At 33.4% G+C, this 15,258-nt stretch overlaps 1 protein-coding gene across 3 annotated transcripts in view; it reads right to left on the bottom strand.

The window, feature by feature from the left end:
- LOC149075696 (gelsolin, cytoplasmic-like) overlaps positions 1 to 15,258 on the bottom strand; it is a 33,434-nt gene that overhangs the window by 4,448 nt on the left and 13,728 nt on the right. For all 3 annotated transcript variants that reach the window (XM_089243184.1, XM_089243185.1, XM_089243183.1), the window contains exons 2-14: positions 10,038 to 10,112; positions 9,711 to 9,779; positions 9,313 to 9,443; positions 8,911 to 9,191; positions 8,607 to 8,748; positions 8,419 to 8,500; positions 5,061 to 5,159; positions 4,774 to 4,930; positions 4,526 to 4,647; positions 4,247 to 4,384; positions 1,821 to 1,907; positions 1,306 to 1,491; positions 659 to 742 (exon numbers count right to left, since the gene is read on the bottom strand). In XM_089243184.1, the coding sequence (XP_089099310.1) occupies positions 659 to 742; positions 1,306 to 1,491; positions 1,821 to 1,907; positions 4,247 to 4,384; positions 4,526 to 4,647; positions 4,774 to 4,930; positions 5,061 to 5,159; positions 8,419 to 8,500; positions 8,607 to 8,748; positions 8,911 to 9,191; positions 9,313 to 9,443; positions 9,711 to 9,779; positions 10,038 to 10,112 (1,653 nt within the window). The remainder of the gene's footprint in view (positions 1 to 658; positions 743 to 1,305; positions 1,492 to 1,820; positions 1,908 to 4,246; positions 4,385 to 4,525; positions 4,648 to 4,773; positions 4,931 to 5,060; positions 5,160 to 8,418; positions 8,501 to 8,606; positions 8,749 to 8,910; positions 9,192 to 9,312; positions 9,444 to 9,710; positions 9,780 to 10,037; positions 10,113 to 15,258) is intronic.

Genomic DNA, 15,258 nt, shown 5'->3' with positions numbered 1-15,258 from the left:
TAACAGTCTGAGTGCATATCTAGTGTTGTGTATGATTTTTAGTGCTGCCATCTATATCTCAGAAGTGAAATGAGTGAAGCTAAATGACTGAATATTTGTACTGTTTGTAGGACTGTTGCTCTCAGTGGCGAGACTTTTTAATGGGGAGATCGGCTCGCATTTGCGCCTTAAAGTTGGGAACCACAGAATACCAACTTCAGCCGACCACCACTGTGGTGACGGTGGGGCTCGAACCCGGGTCCCCGCGATGCGAGTCCGTCACTATGACCACTCGACCACCACAGCGGCAGCCAATTATACTAGTGCATTGAAAAAGTTCCTTGTCAAAGGGAGAAAACATGTTAGTGCATTGTGGGTTTTTTACATGTCAATCTGGACTCATCATTGCCGAAATAAGGGTTTTTTTAAGGAGGTGAGATGTCTCAGAATTGCTGAAATAAAAGGAATCAAGTTAGGTGAGATATCTCACCAATGCCACCAAGTTTAAAAAAGATGAGTATAGATAGTATCTGTTCATGCCATGTTTTCTTTCAAGTAGATATCCTCCTGTGCAACTATCAATTTTTTATTAGCATTCACATATATATATTTTTTCTGCAATACAAAAATGCTGACTAAAAAATACAATAAATTAATAAGCTTATGTCAATTTTCTTACTTTTCCTATCCAGACATATGTGACTTTAGGTGTTTCTAAAACAAATACATCATCTGAATTCAAAGAACCTGCAACTTCTGGAACCTATACAAAAAGTTACATGCAATATTTATTTTTCAAATGGTAATACCAAAAAGGACTTATGATAATAAAAACCATTTTGTGTTCATATGTACTGATACCCAATTAAACAACGTTGGATGAACTTACTGTTTTAATTTAATAAAGTCTACATTTTTGTAACATGATTATCAACCACAATATAATTTTTGTAGTTAATTTTGCCACAAAACTATTATTTTATATATTCTGAGGGGCTAATTCGAATGGTTTCAGAAATGGTTGAATAAAAACATATCACCTGACCAGGATTCAAATCCAAACATACGCAATCAAGGATTAGAGCACTAATCCAAAACTATTGAAAAGATTTTTTCTCCCTATTATCAATGCATTCCATCAAGTACAATATTTTCATAAATTTTAAGATGTAAAGAAAGTGGAACATTTCAAATTCAGGAACATTAAAATTGAATCTGTAAAAGTTTCACCAAGAATACAGTGTACAAAAACACAGTTGCAAGATAAAAGGGTTCAGTGTAAATTTCCTTCCATAAAACTGGATACAAATAACATTATTTTGTTACCTGTTGGGCTCGTACGTTGTGTTCATTAGTTCCTTTGATATGAAACAACCTGGTCCCATCAACATCATATGAATCATAATCATGTATGTTTTTAAAGCCACTAGCATGTCCACCCATCATGATGATCATTTTTCCTTCAAAGATTCTCAAAAAATGCTGAGGCTCTTGTCCATGAACAACACGTACCTTTGAAAGGAAAAATAAAGGGTCAGTACAAATACACAGTCAGACTAACAGTCATCACTTCTGGAGGTAGTATGAAAGTGGCTTCGTGGGGGGGGGGGGATTAGATAATCGTGCAAGCAAGGATCATCAAAAACTGACATTATAAATGACCCCAATAAAGATAGACGTTAACCAATGTCCTATAAAGAAATTTTTGAGTTACTTGGAAGTAAGTAATAGCCTAAATAATTATATGAATGTGCTGTGTGTGTATATTATTAATTTGTGGAAGAATAAAAATATCAGATAAATAAGAAACAAATAAAATTGATGGGTATTTAGCATCTTACTTGAATGGCTTTTCCACCCAAATCATTGTCTAGTTTAACAGCATGGATTGCAGAAGCTGCTTTTTCGTCTTGGCTACTTGTCTGTCCCTGTAATTGATGAATATTTTTTTTCATTATATGTGTGTGCTGTAAATATTTGAATGTATTTTCTAAAAGATTAAATTACTCTGTGCACATTTATATTTGATTTAAACTAGACATAGAGTATGTATTTTTAATTCTTTGAGTTTTTTCCCTAAATAAGTCATTGTATATTTTGAACTTGTTTTGGCATTTGAAGCTCCTAAACAATCGATTTCTGCTTGTGAGCTGTTCATGAAGTTTCTATAACTACCAGCAGAATGTGGCTCAAAGGTACACATGTCTACTATTTCTTGACAAGCCCAGCAAGAATGATTTTTGACTGTTGCATTTTTGAGGGAAATACCACGCGTGAGGAGATGTACATATTACTGTGCATTTTTCAAAAATGATAGAAAAGTAAGTTGGCAAACAATAAATGACCTTTTTTTACTATTCAAATCTATGTAAATCATATAAATACACTGTGCTTCCGGAAGTGCAACATCCCATGTTTTTTTTAAATATTGACAAATTTTTTTTTGTCATGTAACATTATTCAAGGTATATATATCTCATTTTCTTAATATAACCCCTTAAAATTTTTTTCCCCTGGATATTTTAATGTTTGACAATTAATGGCTTAAATAATGACAATGTTTCATTCTGTTCTTTCACAGATTATTTTCAAGAGTGAATACTTATCAAGTTATCTAATCTAATAGTTACATCATAATGAAACACTGAAAAAAAATCCTCTTAGATGATATTAGGGTATATTGAAAAAATAATTTCCAAATGAAAAGTTCTTAAGAACAAAGATGTGTGCTTGTAGAAAGCAACTGAAGCATAGAAAAAGGTGTAGTCCATGCAATAGAAATAAATAACCTCAAGCTATACATACATTCTCTGCCATAATTAGTTTTTTAATCATTCTGCTACACCTTAAAATGTCATTAATCTATATCAGTCTTTCGAATTTATTGTCCTGTTGTCCTGAGTAATAAAGCATTTCCTTTGCCCCCTTGCTAATCCAACCCATAACCGCCCAAAGTGCCAATCCCCACTTTGGGAATGGATCAAAAGATCTGAATAGCAAAATCTCACAATAGACCCTTGTTTCATTGTTTAGCAGTTTTTATGTTGTACAGTTTGAAATACAATTTGGATGAAACATTGAAACACTGTGGCTTCTTCAGTATTCAAAGAAAATCTTTGGAAAAGGTGAAATTCTCTTAAGTGTGTATTTTTGGACACCTAAGTAAACAGAATATTTTATTTACTTAGGCAGGGCATTCTGTTACTTTGGCAAAGTTGTGTCGCCTGTGATGTGGATCGGGGTGGCCAACAGCTATCCTGTGAGGCCCGAGACTAGACAAAATTACTGTGTCTTAAATTGACTTTCATTTTCATATTATCATTATTCAAGCCATCGTTTCTACAGCAGACATGATTAGCAGAATATTTACATTCATTATTTCTAGTGCCAATAGTAATTAGCTATGTTCTCATCACATTGCCTTTTTGTACACTCGTGCTGCTCTCAAAGTTTGTTATGGACATTTTTAGCTTATTTATTTCCTCCGGCTCATTGGGCAAGCTGATTTTTTTTGTGGCCTTTGTATTAGTAGCTGAATGCATATTTGATGTTCTGCACGGTGACAAAATATTTTCAAAGTGGATGCCAACATACATGACAATGACACCTCGAAATTACAATTGACTAAGCTACGCAGACCCTAATAATTCCAAAGAGCAAAAATGTATCGTATTCGATGGTCAGGTTCATATTGTACCATTGAACAAGAGTTCCACACCCAGACACAATTTTTCGAGTCAAAAACAGAGAAACAGTCACCTCTAAATTTTGACATAGCATGCTAAGCTGATTCGCCAAAGAAACAGTCATTTTTGATGCATTGCATCTATTAGCTGGGAACCAGATAAACAATGGATATGTATGTATGAGTTTATGAAAAAGCAGAATCCAGGATAAAATTTTAATGATTAAATTGGCCATTTTCCACCATATTATTCATGGCGGACACAAATCTGAGAATTTTCTGGGTTATTTCACTGGAGCCGTTTATATACTGGAGTGTTTTCCCTGGTGGGGCCCCCGATGCTGCAGCTGACCATTATGTTGGCCAAGATGGTCTAGGTTCATGTCCCGGTGGAGACCAAATGACTTTTCTTTCTAAGCTCACCTCGACATAATACCCAGAAAATATCTGTTTCCTTGAGACAATATTCTATTCTCATCCAATTTAGCACTTAAGCAGCTTCACATTTGTTGACAAAATTGAAATTGCAAAATTTTTCATGATAATCTGAATGACAAGCTTAAGAAATTGTCAATTAGTTACCTGCCAGAAATAAATTATGTATCGCTCACAACCATTTTTCTCATAAGTATATTTTATAATGTAACTGTCGCCTCCAAAAAATATCCCATAAGCAGCCGGTTCAAGGGGTGAAAGTTCAAAATTTTCTATTCTCCAAATCTAAATAAACAATAAGAAATATAAATGAAATTGCCATTTCACAAACAAATAAATACACAAGAAAAATTTTCAATTATTTGAATTAAACACTCTTTTTATCATATAGCTATACTTATATATTAAAACTGTATATACAAGTACCTCAACTTTTCCTCTTCCATCATCAGGCATAAAACCAAATGCTTTGCCCATGCTCTTGCATAACAGTGCCCGTTTCTTCCTATGCAAAGAACTCACATTGAATTCTGGTTCTGGTAATGAAGCTGCAATATGTGAGAGAAGATAGAGATTCAAATTAAAGTTTAAAGTGAAAATCAGGGAAATGAAAACAATGATATGGTGCAAAGTAATCATTTACATGTGTTTGAATTTAATACAAAAATAAGAACCTGCTATTTGCTCTTCTGTGTACACTCTTCCCAAGCCCACTTGATCTTCTGGCTCTTTCCAAGATGCAAAGTATTGTTTGAATATAGGAGGTTCTCCATGTTCAATGATGCGTTTGACAGATGTCCACTTTGGATAACCTTGCTGTTCCAAATATTTCTGAGTAAAATTAAAACACAGTTTAAAAAAATTTAAGCTAACTACAAAAACTTTCATTGCATTTAATAACTCATAAGTACAAATACTTCAAAGAGCAAAATGCAAAAAAACCCAAAAAACAAATGTTTACATTGGCATGGTTCATGGCTTCAATTCTTTCTTTCTTGCTTGCACCGCTTCCAACCCATACAAACAACCCATTGATCCCACCGTCCAGCATAAAACAATCCTATATTTGCGAAGAAAAGAAGAAAAACTCTACATTCACACACTGAAACTAAACAAAATGCTCGCTTCCTTAATTGAAGAAAAAACAATTTCACATAAATGAAATTTATTTTAAAAAACATGGATAGGGATTGCACACAAAGACAAATCTTAATCATATGTAGTGTCAGAAATAGAATCTTCCTGTAGTAGATAGAAACATTGCCATTTTCAAAATGCAGTGGTTGCAAATTTGAAACCCATCTGTAAGCTCAATGCATTTCACTTATAATCAATTGATAATAATTTTATTCATTTATTTGTGCTAGTGTGCTTACAGGATAAGAAATAGAAGGTCTCAATGAAGAGATTTTAGCAGGTGGTCGAAGATAACCTGCGCCTGCATGTGTTGTGAACCTAACATGAAGTCTTTCTGTGTAATGCTTGTTATATGTAGTGCTGCCATCTTCCGTCAATTTTTCTAATGAGTGAAGAGTGGAGTGTAACGATTGAATAATTGTATCATTGCAGGCTTGTTGCTCTGTGGCGCCACTTTTCAATGGGGGGGGGGGGAAAGATCCGCCTGCATTCGCTGCTCAAAGTTGGGAATCACAGAAAACCAACTTCAGCCAACCACCACTGTGGCAATGATGGGGTTTGAACCCGGGTCCTCACAATGCAAGTCTGTCACTATGACTACTCATCCCCCACAGTAGCTACATTCTTAACCACAACACCCTGTACATATGCACATATTTGTTTTTCTGAGAATTTTATGTGATTGCAATTCAAATATATTTACTCTTGTTTTTTTTTCAAGTTTTATATTGATTGATGCCATAAATATTATCAACAAGACTGTGTGTAACCAGTGAATATGATAGAAATGAGAATGCAGTTTCCATCAAAATGTGAAAAAAGGTCAGATAGGCCTATATAATAAGGAGTGAAATGCTTAAGTTTAATTGTACTGTCAGTTTATTCCCTCCATGAAATACCAGTCTAGTCCCCCCCCCTAAAAAAAATCTCTGGTTATATATTGATGATTACTATTATTTACACATAAATTCTCTTTTATATTCTGCAGTTATTTATATAAGAATCAAATTATAAAACTTACCATCTGAGTATAAAAGTTATAAGGGAAAAAATTTATTTATATTTATATAATTTTTTTACAAATTTTTAAAATGAATAAAAATAATACAAAAAATGTAGGCCTATATATAAATATGTATATATACAGTATATATATACTATAGTAGAAAAACACTTACCTACTAATAGCATGTCGCTTATGTTTCATTACCAGAATCCCAAGATATAATATATCTGCAGCTTGTCAGACAAGTAAGAGTTGAGACATTTTTCAAATTTCAAAAAAAATACTGGACAAATTGTTCTATAATTTCGGGCATGTAAACATACTGCTGGAACTCAAACTTTCCAGTTCAGAGTCAGTCACAAATGTTTTTATGGATCGACAAAAAATTAAAAAAAGAAAACATGATTTTTACCGAACCTGTATCATGAAAAGCTGGAAATGATTTGTAACTGTCACAGAATGTTTCACTTGCTCTGTGCAATATTTGTATGCATTTACAGGAAAATAGCACATTTTTCATGAATATATGTTTCTTACACAAATGTTCCAATTTTCATCACGTTTTTTTTTTGCTCATAACATGGGGAATTTTCGAGTTTTCAACCAATTGAGATTGATGCCTTTTTCTCAGCCCGAGATATCAAGGAAACAGTTATTTTCGAACTGGGCTCGCAAGAGGGCCTGGGTTCGAGTCCAGGCAGAGACGTGATGACCTTTCTTTCCGACTTCACCTCAGCAAAATATCTGGAAAATAACTGTTTCCTTATTTTCAACCAATTTTTTGCAAAACTTACAGAAAATTTGACACGAGACACACTGTAAAGAAATTTAAAATGTAACAATTCAACATTCAATGAGATACGAGTATTTTAAGTAAATTATTTTTAATTACGCATGCACAGGGAATATTAATTTTATTTTTATATAATTTGGTTGTCAGATATGTAGTACAACTTGTGTAAAAAATTTCAGATAAATGTCGCAAAAATTCAGAAAGATATCGGCAATAAAGCGAGCAGTAATTTCAGTTACTTGCTGAAAATAGCTGGATAGTAAGGGATTTTCCACAAATTGATATTTCAAGTATTTTCTGTCATTTGATTTCAAGAATAAGTCTATAGCATTATGCAAATTAGGGAAGATGTGTTTGATGCTATATAAGAAATATATGCTTGAGCATAACATTCGTGTATGATGTCAAAATGAACAAATTTGACAAACTTGAAGGCAATGATCAAATGACAAAATAATTGAAATACCACTTTGTGGAAAATACCTCATTATCCAGCTGCTTTCAGCAAGTAACTGAAATTACTTAACGTATCACTGATATCTTTCTGAATTTTCGTGACATTCAACTGGAATTTTTATATAAGTTGCACTATATATATATATCTTAACCAAATTATGAAAAATAAAATTTATATTTCTTGTGAAAACATAATTAAATACCTCATGTTCACACTTTCATGCTCATATCTCATCGAATATTCAATTGTTAAATTTTAAATTTCTTTACAGTGTGTCTCATGTATAGTGCTAAATTTTCTGTAAGTTTTGTAAAAATTTGTTGGAAACTCCACGTGTTATAAGCAAAAAAAAAAAAATTGTGGAATTTTTATAAGAAACTTTGATCTTTGTGAATATACTTGCTATTTTTACCAAAATGCTTACAAGTATCGCGCAAAGCAAGTAAAATATTCTGTGTACGTAACAAATCAGTTGCAACTTTTTACGATATATGGTTAACCAAAAATATTTTTTTCTTTTTAAATTTTTTGTCTGCCCCCTAAAAGCACTATTGTGACTGAATCTGCGCACGTGTGTGAGTTTGTGTATTATATTTACATGTCCAAAATTACACAATGATTTATCTGGTATTTTCCTAGAAATTTGAAATAAAATGTCTTAACTCCAAAATGAACACTGACTTACAGCTACATAATGTATGTCATAAGTGTGGTTTTAAAATATGTTCAGAAATCATGATTTTTTTTTTTTTTAATACAAATGATCACAAAAAATATTGTGTCTAAGTGGCTATAAAAGACATTTGTCCTTTCAGAAAGCCTAAATGGATAGACTTAATAATTTCGGTATGAAATAGAAATAATTTTTGCATTATATTTTGTTTTGTAATCTAAGTTCTTGGAATAACTATTTAAAAATATAATACCCCTGAGTCAAGGTATTCTTGCTTCAGTGGTTTTTCAGCCACTTTTTCCACTTTAAGAGTCCCTGAATCATCTTCTGATATTCTAAATGTGTAAAAATGATTACCTGGGTGAATAAATTTATTTCATATGTGTTTCGATTATGCCATAAATGAAAAAAAAAAAGAATTATTATAAAATAAATTCTTACTTGTAGAGAGAGACTGTAGCTTCTGAGGATCTTTCAAATGAAGAATCATCACCTCCTTTGTCGGAGTCTTTAATGTCATTTGGTGAACCACCACCAAGTTCAATAAAAAATTCACCAATTTCTAATGATGAACTGGTTGAGTCTGAAAACAAAAGAATCAATTTTTATTCTGAATGCCACCACAAGATCGTCATGTATTGATTAGCGTATGTAAAAAAATAAAAAGTAACACAGGATAACTTCCTCAAAAAAATATAACTTTGCAAGGTGTCATAGCCTAGGAAAACAAAACTGGAGATCATACCTATGATATTCACTTTGCTTCTACCGCCATGCATATCATCTCGAATAGCATTAGCTGCTTGTATTGCTTTGATCCTCTCCATTCTGTGGCTGCTTTCACCAGTATAGACATAGATGGCTGGACCAGCATCGAGAATGAAACAATCACCTTTATTCATGGACTCTACACTCAAAGGAACTTCATGGATCCGAACATTCCTCCTTCCTTTGACTTGAAGCAAACGCTTCACAACTTCATCTTCGACATGTCGGAAACCAGATGCTACACCTCCTTTCAAGTATCTAGCAACGTGAAAATCATATAATGCGCAACTGCTTAGATCATATTTAACAATAATTTATGAAAGAAACAATGAATATTAAGCCGATGAAAATCAGAATTTGAATAATTACAATGGTTTACCTGATCCCTCTCTTGAAATATGAAAGGAAAAGGCTTGATTCATGTTCTTGCACCTCTCTGTGTTGAACAGGACTTCCCCCCAAAACATCATCAAGTTCAACTGATTTGATTGCGGCTGCACCTGCTTCATCCTATGATCAATCAGAAATTTAGGATTGGTAAAGGTATAAAACGACACAGAAAACACAATAATATAATACAGTACTTTATATGGAATCTTAGTTATTTACAGTTAAGAAATATACTTTTGAAATATTTCTTTATATGCTCGTCATCTTTGAATCAGACCACGATAAGGCATTTAAAAATCACTTCTCACGTATTGAATGCTAGAAAAAAAATTAAAGGGATAAAACAATTTCGTATTTTAAATGGTTTAAATATGAAGAAAATGTTACCTGAGAAGTCTCTTCACCCAGCCAGAAATGTATGTTCCACTCTAATCTCCCACTTCTTAGCTGTTTGGTCTGTAAAAAATAATTTATTAAAAAAAAAAGTTTTAATCACTACAAATTACAATTATTTCAAATATTATTATAATTATTTTTAATAATTATAGTTAATTATTAAACTTAGTTTTTATTAGTTATTAATACGTTAAAATTTATTTTTAATTTAAAAAATAAATCAGCACAAAAAAATTAAAACTATTTCAACATTAAAAAACCAAAACTTAGAAAAAAAGAAGTTTAAAATTGATTGAAATATAATTATCAAATACTCACATGCAAAAGGATGTAAGAATCACCATTATAGAAATTTCCGTATTCATTTTTCGGCAGAGGTTTGACTTCCAGTTTCTTAAAATTTGAAGAGAGAAAAATATAGTTACTGTATAATACATAAAATTTGTTGTAACAATATACATAAATGGAAATTTAAATAAATGTAACCATGAATTCAAAACATTTATTTCCAGCCAAAATTTATTCACAAGTACTCTAATTGTTTCACAGAAAAAAAAACACCACTGTAGCAACTATATATATATGCAGATTCAATAAAAATAAGGAATGTACACCAATCAAGGAATTGTGTTATTTTTATCTAATCACCATTACTTCCTAGGGTCATTAAAAACTTATGCTATTTGATTCATGGGGGGGGGGGGGGACAGGGCTGTCTCAAGAGCATCGTGGCCAAGTGATTTTTCTGAGGCCCCACCCTGAAAATTTTCGAAAAATTCGACTACTTGTCGTTTTTCTGAGGTCCCTCTTCTCTTGAGGCCCCCGGGCCGTGCAGGGCTCTAGCCCGGAGCACCGAAATGAACTGTATTTTTTCAATATTCACACTATAAAATTACTATATGGGGGGGGGGGCCATGTGATAAATCCTGGGCTAGAAGCCACCCCCCTCCCCCAGGCTTTAAAAGTAAAATGCAATGTATATGCATATATATGAATTAACATCATGCCCTCCAGATTTCCACTTCTATCTCCGCCTAGGATGTTAATTACTTCTCAATTTATTACCCCTATGAATGCGAGGAATTACTGAAGAATAGTTTTTTTTCCATAAACATATATATATATATATATACAGTAAGAAATACAATGAAAATAATATTGATTTATGTCGAAGCTGTGCACGCTCTTTTCAAATGATAGTTCACAAAAGATGTATTCTTGACTCTTTTTTGCTGCCATGTTTCTCAGCAGTGCTTCATTGAAAGACTACTATCTAGAAATATATAGTAGTAGACTATCATAGAATACTATCCACAGTATTCACAGTCTTGGGGTGCGATTATAGTGCATCCGATTTCCGAACCAGGTAGTGAGCAGTTTACTCGTAGTGCGAGCCAGTTTACCGCTGCTGTACTTTATACTAGTGGTTCTCAACTTTTGGAAGCGCGCGGCCCGGTTGATTACTCTTTTGTGAGTGGAAGGCCTGATCTTACATACGACTAATCGGAAATAAAGGCGGAAAAATGAGACAGTGAATCACTCACGGCCCAGTATCGGGCCGCGGCCCGGCGGTTGAGAAACACTGCTATACTGTATATATTTTTTTAATCGTCATACCGGCGGGAAGGAAAAAAGCGAAAAAAAATGCTGATATGAAGGTAAAAAAAAAAGCAGTTTCGATTTGGCTTTTAGAGGCCTTCACACGGAGCGGATGTGGATGAGGGTCCGGAAGAAGTTTTAACAATTGGAATATACTGAGCCTTTCAGACGAGCCGAAATATCTCCGCACCTAGGAAATGTTCATGCGGGTCTCGACGTCGTCCCCATGTGTGAAAACCTAAGTGTGGGCTTCGCATCCGCACATACAAGTTTTGACAATTGGGTTATTCGGGGCTATTCACACGATGCGGATGCGGAGCGAATTCGTCCGCATCTTTGGCTACTTTTTGAAGATGATTTTGCACGGAATTTTTTTAATTATTTGCCATAAATACCCTTAAAAACACCATATGAAGGTCCCTGTTCATCAATAGGATGTACCCATATGCGTCTATCCCTCCGTTTCCTTCTGAGATGGAGATATAGCAACTTTAACTGCCTTTTGTCCATACTTCACAATTTTATACAATAAAACCTGTCAACAACGGCTACTGAAGGGAACAAAATTATAAGCCGCTCCCTTCATTACGAATATTTAATTGACTACATACTTTAATAACTTTTAAATTTAATTTAAAAATTTTAATTTTTTCTTTTTAAATTTTTAAAATTATTTAAAAAAATATAAATATGTGAAATATTATTTTAAATATTTATTATTTTTTTAAACTTTAAAAAAATACTTTTATTAAACAATGTCATCCACGTACGGTGTTCACTCAGGGCCGGATTAAGACGTTTGAAGACCCTAGCACTTGAATATTTTTGGTGGTTCCCCTGATACCTACAAGTATATTTTACTCGATATTCAGTCTATAAACTTAAAAAAATGAAATTTTATATTTCAGAAGTGACTAATCTAAGGACGGGACTTACTCTAAAAGGTTTATGAAAGTTATTTTATAAAACTTGAAAAAAGCAACTAATAAATTTATTAGTTGCTTTTTTTAAAAGAGTTATTATAAAATTTTTATAGTGTAATCCGGACTTAAGGCCGGGATTATACTATAAATTTTTATAAAAGATATTTTATAAAAGTTGAAAAATTCAACCAATAGGCGCATCGGTTGCATTCAAGCAAATGTAACCGGTGATCTTATTTTTTGAATTTTTCACGTTTTATCAAAGAGCTTTTATAAAACTTTTATAGTGTAATTCCGGCCTAAGGCTGATATTACACTATAAAACTTTGATAATAATTATTCTATAAAACTTGAAAAATGTAACCAATAAATGCATCTGTTACATTCGAGCGAACTTAACTGATCCGCCTATTGGTTGAATTTTTCAAGTTTTATAAAAGTCCTTTTATAAAGCTTGGAAAAATCAACCAATGAGCTTATCGGTTGCATTTGCTGGAATATAACGTATGAGCTTCATTGGTTGGATTTTTCAAGTTTTATAATAGGGATTTTATCAAACTTTTATAGTGTAATACCGGCCTATGACAGAATTGTGATGTGAATATTTCTAAGCACAGACATTTTGAAAGTTTCCATCCCTCCCCTTTTTTTCTACTTGCAAATTCTTTGATATCTCCTGAATTTTTTTTTTTGGAACATCGAATGTTTTGGATGTTTTTGGATTGGATTTTTCGAACATTGGATGCTTTTGGAATTTTTCTTTCATATTTTTCCGAAAAGACAGATTTTTTTTTCAAATATATTGGAAAATATTTTAAGACATCTTAGACCCATATTCTATGGGGCTTTCGCCCGCATCTTTAGTGCTCGTGTGAAAGGGTATGCGGACCTAAGACGACTTCATATACATCATGCATTAAGGGGTTCTATGCGGACCCGTATCCGCTCCGTGTGAAAGTGGCCTTACACTGGGCGTTATATTCCCTCTCATCTTCAAAATAATATTTGTTGTTCATTTGGTTTCGTTCCCAGCCACATGTAATGCATCAAAAATTACTTTCTTCTGCAAATTATTTCATCAAACCTATTCGTAGTTTGAATTTCTCTCGCAAATGAAACATTTGTTTCAATTTTTTTTGCAATTATTATTTTGCTAAAATAGGCAATTTGCCAAACGAGATGGCAGAAAAAGTATGAAAACAAATTGTCCAAGTGTCAAGTTTTAGGAGCAATTAGTGTCTTCAAAAAGGGTATGGCGATAACCAAGACCCGGATGTTGATGACATTTGCATTTTTATGCTTTTTTTCACTCTTAAAGCATTTTTTTTTAGTTTTAGGACATTTTTTGGCATTTTTACGATATTTCTTCACTTTTCAAATTTTTTTGACAATGGGAAAGATTGAGAAAATTATATGAATACTGATTTTGTGTGTGTGTGTGTGTGTGTGAGCGCGCGCGTGCATGCATTAAGCACTAATGAAAAAATATACTTTAATTTATTGGAAAATAAAATAAAAGATGTTTTTTTGGTTTTGTGGCTTCCTAAACATAGGCATGCATACACAGGATTTCCTCGGAGGGAGTTTCATTTCTCGTTTTTTACTGGAAAAACCTTATTCCTCCTCCTCCTCCTCCTCCAGTACACCAGTCATGCCCCCCACATCTAGCAACAGGGCCCTCCGATCAGATGCTTTACGGGACTCCCAATATTGAATTTCTTGTGAAAAAACAGAAAATGATTAGGTTCCACTCGGGCTCTCCCCCCCCCCCACCAAGTCGGAACCCTGTCAACCCCACCCTTATGGGGGAGGGCATAACGCCAATGTTCGTAACCGATTCATGAATTATTACTCGTTTATTAGAAAAATTGTTATTTTTGATGAAATCTAAAGGAGAGAGAAAAAAACTTGAGAAAAAAAGTTACATATGATTTTGATGCTGTCAAGACTTTCTTTCGACATATCGAACATACTCAGTTTTTCAAGAGAAATTTGTTTTGTTACTTTGATGGCATTTTTTTAGTCATTTTTTTTAGAGCATCATATCCGGGCCTTGGTGATAACATAGTAAATTATTTTCGTCACTAGCAATAATGAATGTAAGTAGTTTCCCGCTGGAACGAGAAATAGCTCGAATAATGATCACAAATTTGATTTAACACCTTGTAAGTTATTATATTACCTTGTTGGGGGAGGGGGCTGTGGGCCAGCTAGTGGCTACCCCTGTTAAAGTATGGAGGGGGGGGGGAAGATCTCGGATTTATTATTTTTCCCATCTACTCTGGGCCCAGTAAACTTACCTCACGAAGAGGTTCAGTTAATATAAAACTTTTTTATTCGTTAATTAATAATATTTAGAATTAATAATCAATTTGTTGGATTAATTTGGAGGATTGAAAATCCCTTCAGATCAAAAAAATGAATGCATGTCAACTGTAGGGTTGGTATAGTATTTACCATTGACGGGTTTTTACCGCCTTTGGAAAAACCAAATATAGACTTGGTGTAATTAGTTTATAACTATTAAAAATATTTTGATTAAGTTCTCCTTAATCAAACAAGAAAAAAAACATGTGGTGAATATCGTCATCTTTTTCCCTAACTACTAACTGATATCAAACGATTTTCTCAATGTTTTTAAATTTACCAGAGTACCAAGTTTGCGTTTTCAAAAGAAAATTGACACACACACACAAATATCATTTTACTCTTAATCAAGTTCAAATACTAAGTCCAACACGCGCGGAATCTTTAGCCGGAAATTTTTTCTTCTAACGAAGAAAATCGGCATTTAGAATGCATTGCCAGCAATTCCCGATGAAACGAAAACCTAGGCGAATAATCGGAATTCCCACACGGCAAAATGGGCTTTGTGTTGTGTCGAGTCTTTGTTACGGGATGTTGAATTGTTTCTTTTATACGTACATTCCACGGATAATGAGTAGAAAAGGCGTACCTTCTAAACGACATATCAAAGACTTTTACCGCTTTCAATTCTCGATCTACTTCCTGAACAA

Source organism: Pholcus phalangioides, unplaced genomic scaffold, assembly GCF_987345545.1.
Source record: "Pholcus phalangioides strain wild (caught in Gottingen) unplaced genomic scaffold, Ppha-v1.0 ptg000015l_1, whole genome shotgun sequence".
Lineage (NCBI taxonomy): Eukaryota > Metazoa > Arthropoda > Arachnida > Araneae > Pholcidae > Pholcus > Pholcus phalangioides.
The sequence above is the reverse complement of the archived record's forward strand: the minus strand, read 5'-3'. Positions and strand labels throughout refer to the sequence as shown.